Genomic DNA, 17,316 nt, shown 5'->3' on the forward strand with positions numbered 1-17,316 from the left:
GGGAAACATTAATAATGACAGGTAAAATCCCAATAGATCATTACTGAGTCAAATTGGTAATAGACTTACCTGTAATTTTAGTTCCATCTTTTGTCTCGGCAGGTACACCCATACCAAATTCATTCTCTGCGATCACTCTGAAGTAGTAGACGGCACCTTCTTGCAAATCCTCTACATTGTACATGAGATTGCGGCAGTTATTTGTCACACACACCCAGGCCTTTTTGCTTGCTTCACGTTTCTCAACATGGTAAGCTTTCACAGCATCTCCTCCATCATTCTCTGGAATTTCCCAAGTAACTGTGGCTGAGTCTTTTGTGACATCCTTAATCTTCACATTCATTGGTGGCCCAGGAGAATCAAGAACTTTAACAACCATTGGCAAAGATACAATTCCAACACCATTATCCAGTGTAACAATATATTGTCCTGTGTCATTTCTTGTTGCCTTTTCAATAGTAAGGGATGTGTATGTTGCAGCCGTTTCTAGGGTAGCTCTTGATTTGAGATCAACTCCTTCCTTATGCCATGTTATGGAAGGCACAGGTACTCCTTTAAATGGTGCTCTCAGAGTAAAAGAATTGCCATGCTTGACAATTAAAGTTTTTCTCATCTCAATGTCAACATCAAATACTGGTTCTTCCTTTCTGTCTATTGCTGCTTGTGGCTCTGAAGTTGGAGATTGCTCACTAAGTCCAAGTTTATTTATTGATTTAACTGCAAAGACATATTCCACATCAGCTGTGAGACCAGAGACAGTGAACTCTAAGCTCTTTGTCATCTGGATGGCAACAACCCATTCCTCAGCATCTGTTTTCTTGTATTCTACACTGTATCCATGTATTGGAGTGCCCCCATCTGATAATGGCTTATTCCAAGCAATAGTAATTGAGCTTTTTGTGTGATCCAAAATCTTTGGTTTAGTTGGTGGAGATGGCAGAAGTAATGCATCCTCTGCCCTCACTGAGACAGATGGTTCACTTGCAGGACTTAAACCTGCTTCATTTTCTGCAAAGACTCTGAATTCATATTCACACCCTCTTCTTAATTTAGATACTACAGTTGTTAGGTCTTTTATAAGCCCTCTGTTGACTCTCACCCATCGAAGGCTTGATTTCTCACGTCGTTCTATTACATACCCATAGATTGCACTACCACCATCAGAAACAGGCTTAGCCCAGGTTAGTGTCATCTCCTCACTGGTCACATTTGTAATGTCTACACTTGTGGGTGCTGTTGCAAAAGTGAATGGATCAGTGATTTTGATCATTTCACTTTCGAGAGGTTCACCAGGTCCAAACTTGTTTACAGCTAAAACTCTAAAGATGTATTCATTGCCTTTGAGAAGTTTTGTGACTTTGCATGTTCTACATTTCACCTCTCCATGTACAACTGTCCATACCAGACTGCTAGTCTCTCTTTTCTGGACAATATAGTGAGTAATTTCTGCACCACCAATTTCTTGTGGTGGTCCCCATGACAATGTGCAGTCTTCACTTGTAAGGTCAGTGACTGACAGTGGTCCTGCTGAAGGTCCTGGTTTATCAAGGATCAAACATTTCACTGGTGTTGTTACTGTTCCAGCAACATTTTGTAATGTTAGGGCATACTGTCCAGAATCACTCCTTATGCAGTCTTTCACCACTATCATAGTGTTAGTGTCTGTTGCAGATATCTGAATTCTTGCCCTGAGTTGAATCTCTTTTCCATCCTTTGACCATGATGCCACTGGCAGCGGGCGTCCAGCAATGTCAGCACTGATCCTCAGGGTCTCGCCTGCTTTCACAGCCACAACATCTCTGAACTTGACATCCATCATAATGCGAGGTGGATCTACATTATCTTTGACTGTGATAGGGCCTGTGCTATCAGATGGCTCGCTGAACAGTCCAGCAGCATTCTTTGCAGTTACACGGAAATCATATTGCTGATCTTGAGTGAGCCCAGTAACATCAAAGTAAGTTTCAGGAATATTGGTGAAATTGCATCTGGTCCAGCGACCCTGTGGAAGATCCTTACGTTCAATGATGTATCCTGTAACCTTGGCTCCTCCATCATACTCAGGCTTTGTCCAAGACAGGGATACAGAAGATCTAGTAATACTTGTAACTACTGGTTGACCAGGGGGATCACAAGGATCTCTTGCAGCTACAGCTTCACTGACTTTGCTAACCTTTCCAATACCAGCAATATTCTCAGCATAAACACGGTATTCATAGACCATACCATCTTCAAGGCCAGTTACTTTGAATTCAGTATCTTTGATGAGAAGTCTGTTCATCTTTGTCCACAAAATACTACTCCTCTCTTTACGCTCCAAATGATATCCAAGAACTGTGCTACCACCATCGTTCACTGGTTCGTTCCATGTTACAGTCATAAAGGACTTGGTGGCATGAGCCACACGGGGTGTAGCAGGTGGGCCAGGCTGCTTGAATGGATATTCTGCAGTAATTGCAGGAGAGTCAATAGATTTACTCTTTCCATAGCGGTTCACTGAATATATACGGAACTGATATTCAGAACCAAGTGTTAGTCGAGTCACTTTGAGTGAATTTCTGGCAACATTTGTTGATACAATCTGCCACTCTGTTGTATTGGTATCTCTCTTCTCAACAATGTAATTATTGATGGAGCATCCACCATCATATTCAGGGGGTGTCCATGATAGTGTAATGCTATCAGCAGTAACAGCATCAACCTTTACTGCAGCTGGTGGACCTGGTTTGTCAAGAACCACAATGTTAATGTCTGTGGAAATGGTGCCTGCTGTATTGGCAAGGGTGATTTCATATTTTCCAACATGCTCAATGGCAGCTTCCTTTATAACAATCTTGCTTGATGTGGTGGTATTGATTACTGTGAGAGAGCTTGTTAGCTTAAGAGGAAGGCCATCCTTCTTCCATGAAATAACTGGCTTAGGCCTGCCTCTTACAGGAACTTCAACAGTGAGAGCATCTCCAGCCTTCACACTGAAAGTACTGAAGAGCAGATTAACTGAGGGTTCTATTTCTATGTCCTTAGCAGAAACGGGCACACCAAGTTCTTGGGGTTCACTCTTGCCTTTCTCATTCAGTGCAAATACCCTGAAAGAATATGTTTCACCAGGAGTAAGGTTAGTCACAGTAGCCTCTGGAACTTTTGCTGTGCAGCACACAGCCCATTTATCAGTGCTTTTTGGTTGCATCTCTACATTATAGCAAATGACTTTACTGCCACCATCATGTGCAGGTTTTACCCAAGTGAGAGTTGCGCTGTTCTTGGTAACATCCACAAGAGTCACCTTTCCTGGAGGCATAGGTACCTGGGCAACTTTGACTGGACTCTTTGTTTCTGCCATCAGACCAAATCCATACTCATTTACAGCACACACTCGGAAGTAGAAAATTCCTCCCTCTTGCAATTCCTCTATCTTAAAGACATTTTGTGTGCAGTTGCTTGTGACAGTTGTATACGCTTTCCTTGTAGATTCTCGCTTTTCCACAATGTAGTTGGTTATTTTGGCTCCACCATCAGTAAGAGGAGGATCCCAGTAGAGTGTCACTGAATCTTTCTTAACATCTTTGACTTCAAAATTTTGGGGTGCACTTGGTGAGTCAAGTACTCTGACATTCACAAATGATGATTTGGAACCACTCTTGTTTTCAAGAGACAAAACATATTTTCCACTGTCAAATCTATTGATATTATCAATTACAAGCATGGTGTATGAACTTGTGGACTCAATCAGTGCACGCTCAGTTAAAGTACCCTCTTCTTTTTCCCATTTCACAGATGGCTCAGGTCTACCTCTAATTCTAATGAACAAACGAAGTGATCCACCTGCACGAACTGAAACAACTTTCCTAAGGTCAGCATCAAGTTCAATCTCTGGCGCTTCAACTTTTTCAGCTGCAATTACAGAGCCATGAACATCAGCAGGTTCACCAACTCCCTCAGAATTAATGGCACAGACACGGAAGTTATATTCTGCATTTTCCTTAAGATTTTCCACTGTTAATTTTGTTGCTTGTAAACCAGATGGAGGTGTGTATATGGTCCATTCTTCTGCAGAGATCTCTTTCATTTCAACAATGTAACCTTTAATGTATGCACCACCATCACTGGCTGGTTTACCCCAAGCCAAGGACACAGATGAGCAAGAATAATCTGTCACTTTAGGATGATATGGTGGACCAGGAGGAGTTGTGGCATTAATGGCTCTGTAGAACAGAGATATATCACTGAGTTCTCCTACACCAGCTTCATTCTCAGCAGCTACACGGAACTCATAGAAATGCCCCTCTGAAAGGCCAGTCACTTTGAAATTCAAGTCAGACAACTTCTGTCTATTACATTTGGTCCATCTTACACTATCTTTGTCACGTTTCTCCAAATGATAACCAATAATTTTGGTTCCACCATCACTGTCTGGGGCTTTCCATGATAGAATCATTGAATCCTTGCTTATCTCAATTGCTTCTGGTGCCGATGGTGCACTTGGTGGTTTGTATGGGTTGCGAGCAATTATTGCTCCAGACTCTAGAGGGTCACCAATGCCATATTTGTTAACAGCCATAACTCTGAAAATATATTCATCACCTGTCATGAGCTTTGTCACTTTGTAACTGATAGTTTGAATACTGGAAGCAACCAGAATCCATGATAACCTGCTAGTTTCTCTCTTCTCAAGAATGTAGTGAGATATATTGGCACCACCATCCTGAGAGGGTTCAGCCCAGGACAGATCACATCTATCAGCCATTACAGCAGTTACATGCAGTGGTCCTGTGGGAGGTCCTGGTCTATCAAGAACCTTTACCACAATTGGGATTGTTTTGGTTCCACCACTGTTGCTTAATACAAGATCATAATGGCCACTGTCTATTCTTGTGCAGTCCTTGATTGTAATAGATGCAGATTTCTTGGTTGTTTTTAATTCAATGCGCAGTGTTTTATCTATTTCCTTTCCTTCTTTCAACCACTGGACAGCAGGAAAGGGTTTTCCATGGATATCTGCATCAAGTACTAAATTTTCTCCAGCATTCACAACAATGACATCCTTGTACTTAGGATCAATTGATACACTTGGAGGTTCAATTTCATCTGTCATAGTAATTGACCCAGTGGTGTCAGACGGCTCACTGAAAATGCCAACAGCATTCCTTGCAATTACTCTAAATTCATATTGTTGGTTTTCTGTTAAGCCTGTGATTGCAAATTCAGTTTCAATCACATTAGTGAAGTTGACTCTCATCCAGTGCCCTTGAGGTAAGTCCCTCTTTTCAACAATGTATCCTGTAACTTTGCTGCCACCATCATATTGAGGCTTTGTCCACTGGATTAATACATGGTTCTTTGAGACAGCAACTGCTTCTGGAGTACCAGGTGGATCACATGGGTCACGAGCAACAAAGCTCTCAGAAACCTTGCTGGGTCTTCCAATGCCAACAATGTTTTCAGCACATACTCTGAACTCATATCCAGCACCTTCCTCCAGATTGCATATCTTGAACATTGTGTCAGTAATGAGAGTTTTATTCAGCTTTGTCCACAGGATACTAGTTCGTTCCTTGGTTTCTAGATGGTAGCCAATCACTGAGCTTCCACCATCATTGACGGGCTCATTCCACTCAATTATCATTTGATCTTTGGTGGCAGATTTGACATATGGAGTTCCCGGTGGCCCAGGAGGTTTATACGGATACTGAACAACAATTGCCTTTGACTCCAGTGAGGTACTCTTTCCATATCTGTTTTCTGCAATGACTCTAAACTGGTACTCAGCACCTGTTTTTAACTTTGTTATTTTAAGAGATGTTCTGGCAACTGATCCAGCTACAACTTCCCATGTAGTTGTAGTGGTGTCCCTTTTTTCAACAATATAATGCTTTACTTGGCAGCCTCCCATGTATGAAGGAGGTTCCCATGATATTGTAACAAAACTATTACTTACTTCATTTATTTTAATAGGGCCTGTTGGTGGACCAGGCTTATCAAGGATAATGATTCCAATTTCTTCGGTAATAGCACCAGCACTGTTTGTTGCAGTAACTGCATACTTTCCAAAGTCATCTTTACTGGCTTCAGTTATCTGTAGAATTGCTGATGTTGGTGTGTTTGAAGTGCTGATTCTAGATGTTACTTTAAGAGTTTCTCCATTCTTCATCCAAGTAACCTTTGGTTTGGGACGACCAAAGACAGGTATTTCCAGTTTGAGATCATCACCAGATTTGACACTATATGTATTGAACTGTACTTTTAGGCTTGGCTCTATTGTTAAGTCATTAGCAATGACAGGAGCAGCAAGGGGCTTTGGCTCACTCTTTCCTTTTTCATTGAAAGCAAGAACACGGAACATATATTCCTGGCCAGCTGTCAGTCCAGTGACTGTGGCTTCACATGTTTTGATAGATGTTGCTACGCTCCATTTATCCGTTCCCTTAGGCTGCATTTCAATCAAATAGCCTGCAATCCTGCTACCACCATCATGCTCTGGTTTTTCCCAAGACAGAGATGCACTGACTTTTGTGACATCAGTCAACGTAACATTTCCAACTGGTAGAGGTACTTCAGAGACCTTTGATGCAGTCTTTGTTTCAACTGGTAAACCAATTCCATATTCATTTTCAGCCATAATTCTAAAGTAGTACATAGCTCCCTCTGCAAGATTTTCTACCTTATAGCTTGTCTTGGTACACTTGGTTGTAACATTAGCATATGCTTTTCTTGTGGATTCCCGCTTATCAACAACATAATTCTTGATTTTTGCACCACCATCAAGAAGTGGTGGATCCCAAACAAGTGTAATAGAGTCTTTCTTAATGTCTTTCACTACCAGATTCAAGGGGGCTCCTGGTGTATCCAATACCTTTACTGCCACAAATTCAGACACAGAACCACTGCTGTTCTGCAGGGTAACTGTATATTTTCCAGAATCCCTTCTGTCACAGGAGTCCATTGAAAGCTGTGTGAAGTTTAGACCCTTCTCAATCATTATCTTCTCTGACATCTCTCCTTCATCTTTAGTCCATTTGATCTCTGGTGTTGGTCTCCCCTTGAAAGGCACGTTAATTCTAACTGATCCTCCAGCACGCACAACTATGCCTTTCCTCAATTCTGAATCAAGATGGATTTCTGGAGCTTCAAGTTTGTCCTCTGGTTTGGCAGTCCCAGGAATAACTGTAGGCTCACCCACACCTAATTTGTTTATGGCGCATACCTGAATTTTATATTGCTGTTTTTCTGTTAGTTTAGTGATTTCAAATTTATTAACTCGCAAGCCAGTAGGGGGAGTGCACAATGTCCATTCTTCCTCCTCAGCTTTACATATTTCAACAATGTATCCTTGAATAGGACTTCCGCCATCATTAAGAGGCTTTCCCCATGCCAATGAAATAGAGTTCTTTGTGGTGTCAATCACATGTGCATTTGTGGGTGGGCCAGGTTTATATTTAGGATCACAGGCCTTATAGTATGATGTTGGTAAACTTGGTTCACCAATTCCAGCTGCATTTTCTGCTGATACTCTGAATTCATATTCATGATCCTCTATCAGACCTTGAACTCTGAAACATACATCAGTAACTTTCTGTCTGTTGCATCTAGTCCACTTAATACCAGAGCGGTCTTTCTTTTCAATAATATAGCCAACAATTTCACTTCCACCATCGGTTTCAGGGGCTCTCCAGCACACAGTCATGGAATCCCGGATAATGTTAGTCACCTCCAAAATCTGTGGTGATCCAGGTGCTACAAATGGATTTTTCATTAACACAGATGGAGTATTGATTGGCTCACTGACACCATAACTGTTGACAGCCATAACACGGAAAGTATACTCATTGCCTTCTAGAAGCTTTGTAACTTTGTACATTGTTGCTTTACAGTCACTAGAAACCACAGTCCAGGCAAGACGACTTGTTTCACGTCTTTCAATAATATAATGAGTGACAGTGCTTCCTCCATCATGTTGAGGGGGACGCCATGATAATGTGCATCTATCACTCAACAGTCCTGTGACATGAAGTGGGCCTTCGGGTGTACTGGGTTTATCCAATACTTTCACTTGGAATGAAGCAGTCTGGGAGCCTGCAACATTAGTGAGTTGAAGAGTATAGTCACCAGCATCATTTCGGAGTGCATCCTTTATGATAATCATAGCTCTAGTATCAGTGTTCTTGATCTCACACCTGATTGTGTTTTCAATTTCTTTATCACCTTTGAGCCACTGGATTGTAGGTACTGGTTTGCCATGAACATCTGCATCAAGTTTGAAAGAATCCCCAGCATTCACAATGAGAGTCTGAGTATATTCAGGATCAATTGAAAACTTGGGTGGCTGTACTTCATCCAATGCAGCAATAGGTCCACTGTTGTAGGACGGTTTGCTGATAGTGCCAACAGCATTCTTTGCAAATACTCTGAAGTCATATTTGTTTCCTTCTGTAAGCCCACTGACAGTAAAGTGGGTTTCAATAACATTTGTGAAACTAGCTTTTGTCCAGCGTCCCTCAGGGAGGTCACGCATCTCAATGGTATAACCAGTTATAACACTTCCTCCATCATATTCTGGCTTTGTCCATTGGATTGTTATTGAATTCTTACTTACATGAATAGCTTCTGGAGTACCAGGTGGATCGCATGGATCACGAGCCACATAGCCCTCTGAGATTTTACTGCACCTACCAATGCCAACAATATTTTCAGCAAAGACCCTGAACTCATATTCAATACCTTCTTCTAAAGGACTGGTTTTGAATTTTGTTTCTTGAATTAGTGTCTTATTTATCTTGGTCCAGAGAATACTGTTTCTCTCTTTTCTTTCAAGATGGTATCCAATAATGCTGCTGCCTCCATCTGAAATTGGTTCATGCCACTCAACAATCATATGATCTCTCGATAGGGATGAAACAAATGGAGTTCCAGGTGGGCCTGGTTCTCTATATGGGTACTGAACAACAACAGTTGAAGAATCCAAAGCAAAACTCTTGCCATATCTATTTTGAGCAATAATCCTGAACTGATACTCAGCACCAGTTTTCAGTCGGGGTACCTTCAATGTTGTTCTTGCTATGGAGACAGCAACATTCTCCCATGCAGCGGTGGTTGTGTCTCTCTTTTGTACAATGTAGTTTGAAACTGCACAACCACCAGTATATTTTGGTGGATCCCATGATAGTGTAATGCTTGATAATGTTACCTCATCAAATCTTACAGGGCCAGATGGTGGGCCTGGTTTGTCAAGGGTAATGATTTCAACTGTTGCATCCTTTTGTCCAACAACATTGGAAACACTAATTCCATACATGCCACCATCCTCTCGGGCAGCTTCTTTGATACTAAGAGTCGTGCTTTGTTGTGTACTGGAAATGTTCACTCTTGTTGTGAATTTAAGGGCTGTGCCATCCTTTGTCCAGGTGACTTTTGGTTTGGGGCGTCCAGAAACTGGAATTTCAACTTGTAGGTCCTTTCCAACAAGAACACTGTAGTTGCTAAATGCAGGTCTAACATCAGGTTCAATTACAAGATCCTTTGCTTGCACTGGCACAGCAAGGGTTCTTGGATCACTCTTTCCCTTTTCATTAACAGCAATTACCCTGAATGTGTACTCTTCACCAGGGTTCAAATTACTAATAACAGCCTCTAATGATTTCACATTAGCACAACCTGACCATTTCTCACTGCCCTTCACTTGCATTTCAACAAGGTACTGAAGAATTCTACTACCACCATCATGTATTGGTTTTTCCCAAGCAAGAGATACACTTGTTTTTGAAACATCTACAACACTTAATTTTCCAGGGCACTGTGGAACTTCTGATACTTTCAAAGGATCTGTAATATCTGCAGGTAACCCAATGCCATGTTCATTTTCTGCAAGAACTCTGAAATAGTAACTGCACCCCTCTTGAAGTGGTTCAATTTTCCAAAACAATATATGGCAATTTGTCACAACAGCAGAGAAAGTTTTTCTTGTAGTTTCACGCTTCTCAACAATGTAATTTTTTATCTTAGCTCCACCATCCAAGGCTGGAGGTTCCCATGACAGTGTTACTGACTCCTTTGTAATTTCTTGTACTTTAAGGTTATTGGGAGCACTAGGTGTGTCAAGAACCTTCACACTAATAGTTGCAGACTTTACTCCAGAAGAGTTTTCTGCAAACACAGTGTACTTTCCACTGTCAGATCTGTTGACTTTATCAACCACAAGCATAGTATGGCTACTTGTAACCTCAATTTGTGCTGTCTCTTTAATCGAGCCTTCATCTTTCTCCCATTTAATTTGTGGTTGGGGACGTCCTCTAATTGGAATGAAAATTCTGAGAGATCCTCCGGCTTTAATGCTGACAAGTTTTCTGAACTCAAGATCAATATCAAGATCTGGTTCTTCTGTCTTGTCCTCTGGAACAATGTGGCCAGCAACATCTGCATGCTCACCAATACCAACCTTGTTAACTGCACAAACCCTGAATTTGTATTCTTGTTTTTCTTTCAGTTTCTCCACTGTAAAGCATGTTGACTTAACACCTGTTGGTGGTGTGCATATGGCCCATACTTCAGAAATGACACCTTCTGCAGCTTCACCTTCCTGTGAAGACTTTACCTCACAGGACTCCACAATATATCCTTGGATTTCACACCCACCATCATAAATAGGTTTCCCCCATGCAAGTGACACAGAAGATTTGGTTGTGTCTGTCAGTTTAGGATTATGTGGTGGGCCAGGCTTGAACACAGGATCCAGAGCCTTATAGAATACTGTTGATGAGCTAGGCTCACTAACCCCAACTGCATTCTCAGCTGCAACTCTGAATTCATAAAGGTGGCCTTCAAGGAGTCCAGTAACTTTAAATGTTAGATCAGTGACTGTTTTCCTGTTGCATCTAGTCCATCTAACACCTTCCTTGTCATGCTTTTCAATTATGTATCCAGTAATAGGAGTACCACCATTACTTGTAGGTGCCTCCCAACTTAAGACCATTGAATCCTTCTTGACATTTGAGACTTCTATTCCCTTTGGAGCATCTGGGAGCATAAATGGATCTTTAATGAGGACTGGATCAGACTGAAGTGCATCACCAACTCCAAACTTGTTCACAGGCAAAACTCTGAAAATGTATTCATTGCCCTCAAGGAGTTTTGTTACTTTCAAAGTTTCAGCTTGATATTTAGGTTCAACAACAGTCCAAATCAGTCTGCTTGTCTCTCTTCTTTCAACAATGTAGTGAATGATTTTGCTTCCACCATCTTGTTTAGGAGGTTTCCAAGCAAGAAAGCACTGATCACTAGTAACACCTGTGATGAAAATGGGACCCTCGGGTGCTCCAGGTTTATCTAGCACACTAACATTGACATGGACGGCTTTCTCACCTCCTGGATTTTTCAGCAGCAGGGTGTACTGGCCACTATCGGCAAGTTTAGCCTCTTTTACAGACAAACATGCAAAGTTGTCAGTATTTTTAATTTCACGATAAATAGTATTTCCAAGTTCTTGATCTCCCTTCATCCAGTAAATTGTTGGTACTGGTTTGCCATGAACATCTGCATCAATCTTGAAGGTCTCACCTGCATTTACAATGATTGTCTGTGTGTACTGTGGATCTATACTGATGCGGGGTGGTTCAATCTCATCCTTTGCAGTAATGGGTCCAGTGCTGTAAGAAGGAAGACTAAAAACTCCTGCTGCATTTCTTGCAATGACATGGAACTCATATTTCTTGTCCTCTGTAAGACCTGTGGCAGAATACTCTGTCTCAATAACATTAGTGAAGTTTGCCTTCAGCCAGCGTCCTTCAGGCAATTCTTTCTTCTCAACAACATAGCCAGTAACTTTGCTTCCACCATCATACTCAGGCTTTGTCCATGTGATTGTGATGGAATCCTTTGTGATTTTAACTGCCTCAGGTGTACCAGGAGGATCACAAGGATCTCGTGCAACATGACCCTCTGAAATTTTGCTTGCCTTTCCAACACCAACAATGTTTTCAGCATATACCCTAAATTCATATTCAAGTCCTTGCTCAAGGCCTGTTGTCTTGTAAGTTGTGTCCTGGATAATACCTTTATTGAGCTTAACCCATAAAATGCTATTTCTTTCTTTACGTTCAAGATGATATCCCAATATTGTGCTTCCTCCATCAATTACTGGCTCATTCCACATCACAACCATACTATCTCGGGTAGCAGAATGGATGAAAGGTGTTCCTGGTGGACCTGGACGTTTGTATGGGTACTGTGCAACAACACACTCTGAGACAAGCTGAGAACTCTTCCCATGTCTGTTTTCAGCAGTGATTCTGAACTGATACTCAGTGCCTGTTTTCAGTTTTCCAGCTTTAATTTTTGTTCTGGCTAGACTTCCTGCAACAACTGTCCAGTTTATTGTAGATGTATCTCTCTTTTCCACCAGATAGTTGTTAACGGTGCAGCCTCCATCATATTCTGGTGGTTTCCATGAAATAGTCACAGTGTCAGCAGTTACTTCTTCAACTTTTACTGGGCCAGTTGGTGGGCCAGGTTTGTCAAGAACAACAACTCCAATATCCACAGATGTCTCACCAGCTGTGTTTGAAAGTTTGATGCTATACTTGCCAACATCATCTCTACATGCCTCTTTGATCACAAGATTCAGCTGGGTCTCAGTGGAAGAGAAGTTAACCCTGGTGGTTCGCTTAAGTGGTGCAGCATCCTTCACCCAAGAGACCGCAGCTTGGGGACGTGCAATATATGGAATATCTATTGTCAGGTCTTCTCCAGCAAGAACACTAAATGTTGAGAATAACAGCTTCGCAGATGGAGTGATTACAAGGTCTTTGACAATCACTGGCACACCAAGTTGCCGTGGCTCACTAGTGCCTTTCTCATTCCTTGCTGAGACACGGAACATATACTCCTCACCATGAGTTAGCCCAGAAATAACTGCTTCTGTTTCCTTGACAACAACAGCTTGTGTCCATTTCTCACTGCCTTTACTCTGCACCTCAACGACATATGCTACCACTCTACTTCCTCCGTCATGTTCTGGTTTTTCCCATGACAAAGTGACACTTGTCTTTGTAACATCTTGAAGTGTAATCTTGCCTGGGGGAAGTGGTTTTTCTGACACCTTGACTGATTCAATGGTTTCAATAGGAAGGCCAATGCCATATTCATTCTCTGCCAGAACTCTAAAGTAGTAGTTACATCCTTCCTGAAGTTGATCAACAGTCCAACTTGTTTTGTGACAGTTAGCATTAATTGTAGCATAAGCTTTTCTTGTAGCCTCACGCTTTTCTACAATATAGTTCTTAATCTTGGATCCACCATCATTTATTGGAGGATCCCATACAAGTGAGACAGATTCTTTAGTAACATTGCTGATTTTAAGGTTTTGTGGTGCTCCAGGTGTATCTAGAACTCTAACCATTACAGAAGCTGTCTTGCTCCCAGAATTGTTCTCCACAGTTAAATTATATTTGCCACTGTCAAAACGATTCACATTTCCAACTATTAGTGATGTAAAAGATGATGTGCTCTCAATAGTGGCTCTATCCAAAGGTTCATCATTTTCTCTTGACCATTTGACCTCTGGGGATGGTCTTCCTCTGATTAGCACAAAAAGTCTTAATGTGTTGCAAGCTCTGATATTCACAACCTTACGAAGATCTGCATCCAGATCAATTTCTGGTGGTAAAAGCCTTTCTTCTGCTTTAGGTGAACCAGGAACAGATGCTGCTTCACCAATACCCTCATTGTTAACAGCTGAGACATTGATTTTGTATTCCTGATTCTTCTTAAGGTTTATTATTGTAAATGATGTTCCTTTCAGTCCATCTTTAGGAGAAACAATTGTCCATTGTTCTTCATCAGTTCCAGGGAGGCAGGTCTCAACAATGTACCCAGTGATTGCAGAACCACCATCATATACTGGCTTATTCCATGCAAGTGTGATGGAGGAACTTGTTGTGTCCAAAATCCTTGGGTTACCAGGTGGACCAGGTTTGAACAGTGTGTCTGTGGCTTTTACATAGGGAGTGGATGGGCTTGGTAAACTGACTCCAGCTGCATTCTCAGCAGTAACTCTAAATTCATATTCATGCCCTGGAACAAGTCCAGTTACTTTGAAATGCAAGTCAGTAACCTTTTGTTTGTTGCATTTTACCCAGCGGAAGCTAAGCCTGTCTCTTCTTTCAATTCCATAGTTTGTGATTTCACTTCCACCATTATTGGCAGGAGCTCCCCAACAAAGCACCAGTGAATCCTTGGTGACAGCTGTAATCTCAGGAGTTTGTGGAGGATCAGGAGGAACATAAGGATTATCTGCAATTGTTGGATCAGACTCAAGTGGTTCTCCAACCCCATACTTATTAACAGCCATGACTCTGAAAATGTATTCATTTCCTTTGAGCAGCTTAGTTACCTGGTACTGAGTAACTAGTAAGTCTGTGACCACATTTGTCCAAGCAAGCCTACTTGACTCTCGTTTTTCAATTACATAGTGTTTGATGTTTGCTCCACCATCATCTGCAGGGGGAGCCCATGTAAGAACACATTTTTCAGCTGTGATGTCAGAGACTTTAAGAGGTCCACCAGGTGGCCCTGGTCTGTCTAGAACCTTAACATTGAAGACATGTTTAACAAACCCACCAACATTAGTAGCTGTCAGAACAAATTCACCTCCATCTTTTCTGAGAGAGTCTTTGTTAACCAAGGAAGTACTGAGGTCTGTCACTTTTATCTGTAGTTTAGATGTGTTTTCAACATCCTTTCCATCCTTGGTCCAAACCATTGATGGTAGTGGTTGCCCTGCAACATCAGCATCAAGTTTGAAGGTTTCTCCTGCTCTAACAAGCACAATGTCTTTGAATTTGGCATCAACCATGATTCTGGGTTCTTCGATATCATCTTTACAAATTATTGGATCAGATGGTTCTGATGGGTTGCTAACAGCACCAGCTGAATTTCTTGCAAATACACGGAATTCATAGGAAGCATCCTTTGTTAGACCACTAACAGTGAACGTGTTTTCAATAATGTTTGTGAAGTTAGCCCTTATCCAACGTCCAGATGGTAGATCTCTCTTTTCCACAGTGTAACCAGTAATCTTGAACCCACCATCATATTCTGGCTTGTCCCACTGAACAGTAACTGCATTTTTAGACACATAGATTGGTATAGGCTGACCAGGTGGGTCAACTGGATCAAGAGCAAGCATAGGTTCAGAAGATTTGCTTGGTTTCCCAATTCCAGCCACATTTTCAGCCATCACACGAAACTCATATGCAGTGCCAGACTCCAGTCCAGTTGTTTTGAACAGGTTTCCTACCACAACAGCCTTACTTATTCTTTGCCAGATAATGCTGTTCCTGTCTTTCCTTTCAACATGATATCCAATAACTTCACTTCCACCATCATTAACTGGTTCATTCCAGCCAACTGTCATTGTGTCCTTGGTGAATGCAACAACTTTGGGAGTACCTGGTGGCCCAGGTGCCTTAAATGGATATGCAGCAACTACAGTCTCTGAGATTATTGGAGGCCCTGCACCATATCTGTTTTTGGCCTTGACACGGAACTGGTATTCCACGCCTGTGGTTAGATGAGTTGCTTTAAATGTAGTTCGAATGATCAATGAGGACAGTTCTACCCATGTCTGGCTGGTGGTCTCCCTTATTTCAACAACATAGTTATTGATTGGTACACCGCCATCATTTTCAGGGGACTCCCATGAGAACTCAATGGAAGTACGTTCTATTTTATCTAATTTAATTGGTCCTTTAGGTGGCCCAGGGACATCATGCACTTTGACTATGATATTGTCAGTAACTGAGCCAACAATATTCTTCCCTGTCATTGTATACACACCACTGTCATTTCTTAAACATTCACTTATAGTAAGGATAGTAGAAGTAGAGGTGTTTTCCACTGCTGTCCGCTGTGCTAACTTGAGTGGTTGATTATCTTTCTGCCAGGTTATTGTTGGTTTAGGACGCCCTGTTACAGGCACTTCAACCATTATGTCATCTCCAGCCTTTGCTATAACTGTCTTCTGACAGATACCACGCAGGTCAAATTCTGGTAGTGTGCTTTGTTCTCTTATAATAACATGCTTGCTTTCACGAGGACGGCTTCTTCCTGATAGGTTTACAGCCATTACATGGAATACATACTCTTCATTCTCATTTAAGTTCTTTACAGTGAAATCAAATGCCTTCACAGTGGTCACATGAACCCACTGGTCTGCTCCTTTCTTCTGACACTCAATAACATATCCAGTGATTCTGCTGCCACCATCATGTTTTGGTTTGGTCCATGCAAGACTAACTGAGTTCTTGGTAACATCTGTAATTGCAACAGTTTCAGGAGGAGCTGGTGCTTGAGATGCTCTGATGGGATCTAGGGTTTCAACTGGCTCACCAATTCCAAACTCATTTTCAGCAGACACCCTAAAGTAATACTCTGAGCCCTCTGACAAATTTGGAATTCTAACAGAACATGTTCCACACTTTGTTACCACAGTAACATATGCCTTTCGAGTAGCTTCTCTCTTTTCTATTATATAATTAGTAACCTTTGCACCTCCATCAATAAGAGGTGTTTCCCACTGCAAGGTAACACTGTCTTTGTCAATGGCTTTTGGTTTGAGATTCAAAGGTGGCCCTGGGGAGTCCAAAACTTTTACATTCACATACGCAGTCTTCTTACCAGCAGCATTCTCTAATGTCAAGTCATATCTCCCTGCATCACGTCTGTTACAATCAGGAATGACTAAAAGGCTGTACGACTCTGTATTGTCAATATTTGCATGAGTTTTTAGGTTGGTGTCTTCCTTTGTCCACGTCACTGTAGGAGCTGGACGCCCTTTAATAGGAACAAAAATGCGAATAGACCCTCCAGCTTTGACAACTAGTGTTCTTCTCAATTCAGCATCAAGCTCCAAGTCAGGAATTTCTTCACGTTCAATAATTTCAACTAGGTCTATTGTTTGTGCTGGGTCCCCAATTCCCATTGCATTGATTGCACTAATTCTGAAATTATACTTTGCTCCAGGCTGCAGGCCTGGGACAACAAATTCAGTGATAATCAAAGGTGTAGTTGTATCCTTAACCCATGCTTCTTCTCCATCTTTTTTATGTTCAACAATATATCCTGTAACAACCATGCCACCATCATCAAGGGGTTTACCCCAATGCAGTTCTGCTGATGTTTTTGTTGTATCAGTGACTCTTGGGTTGACAGGAGGTCCAGGTACATCTAACAGTCACAGGAAGACATGGAAAATGGCATTATTACATTTCATGGATCAGATAAATTGCATATTTAATTCATAATGAAATGTTAGATTTCACAGATCAT

At 41.6% G+C, this 17,316-nt stretch overlaps 1 protein-coding gene and 1 long non-coding RNA gene across 29 annotated transcripts in view; one reads left to right on the forward strand and one right to left on the reverse strand.

The window, feature by feature from the left end:
- LOC145657565 (uncharacterized) overlaps positions 1-17,316 on the forward strand; it is a 128,762-nt gene that overhangs the window by 31,433 nt on the left and 80,013 nt on the right. The gene's annotated exons all lie outside the window — the stretch shown is intronic.
- Positions 1-17,316, reverse strand: part of ttn.1 (titin, tandem duplicate 1) — a 142,833-nt gene that overhangs the window by 26,031 nt on the left and 99,486 nt on the right. For all 27 annotated transcript variants that reach the window (XM_081713255.1, XM_081713272.1, XM_081713256.1 and 24 more), the window contains one exon: positions 70-17,214. In XM_081713255.1, the coding sequence (XP_081569381.1) occupies positions 70-17,214 (17,145 nt within the window). The remainder of the gene's footprint in view (positions 1-69; positions 17,215-17,316) is intronic.

Source organism: Electrophorus electricus, chromosome 4, assembly GCF_041902795.1.
Source record: "Electrophorus electricus isolate QZ-2024a chromosome 4, ASM4190279v1, whole genome shotgun sequence".
Classification (NCBI taxonomy): domain Eukaryota; kingdom Metazoa; phylum Chordata; class Actinopteri; order Gymnotiformes; family Gymnotidae; genus Electrophorus; species Electrophorus electricus.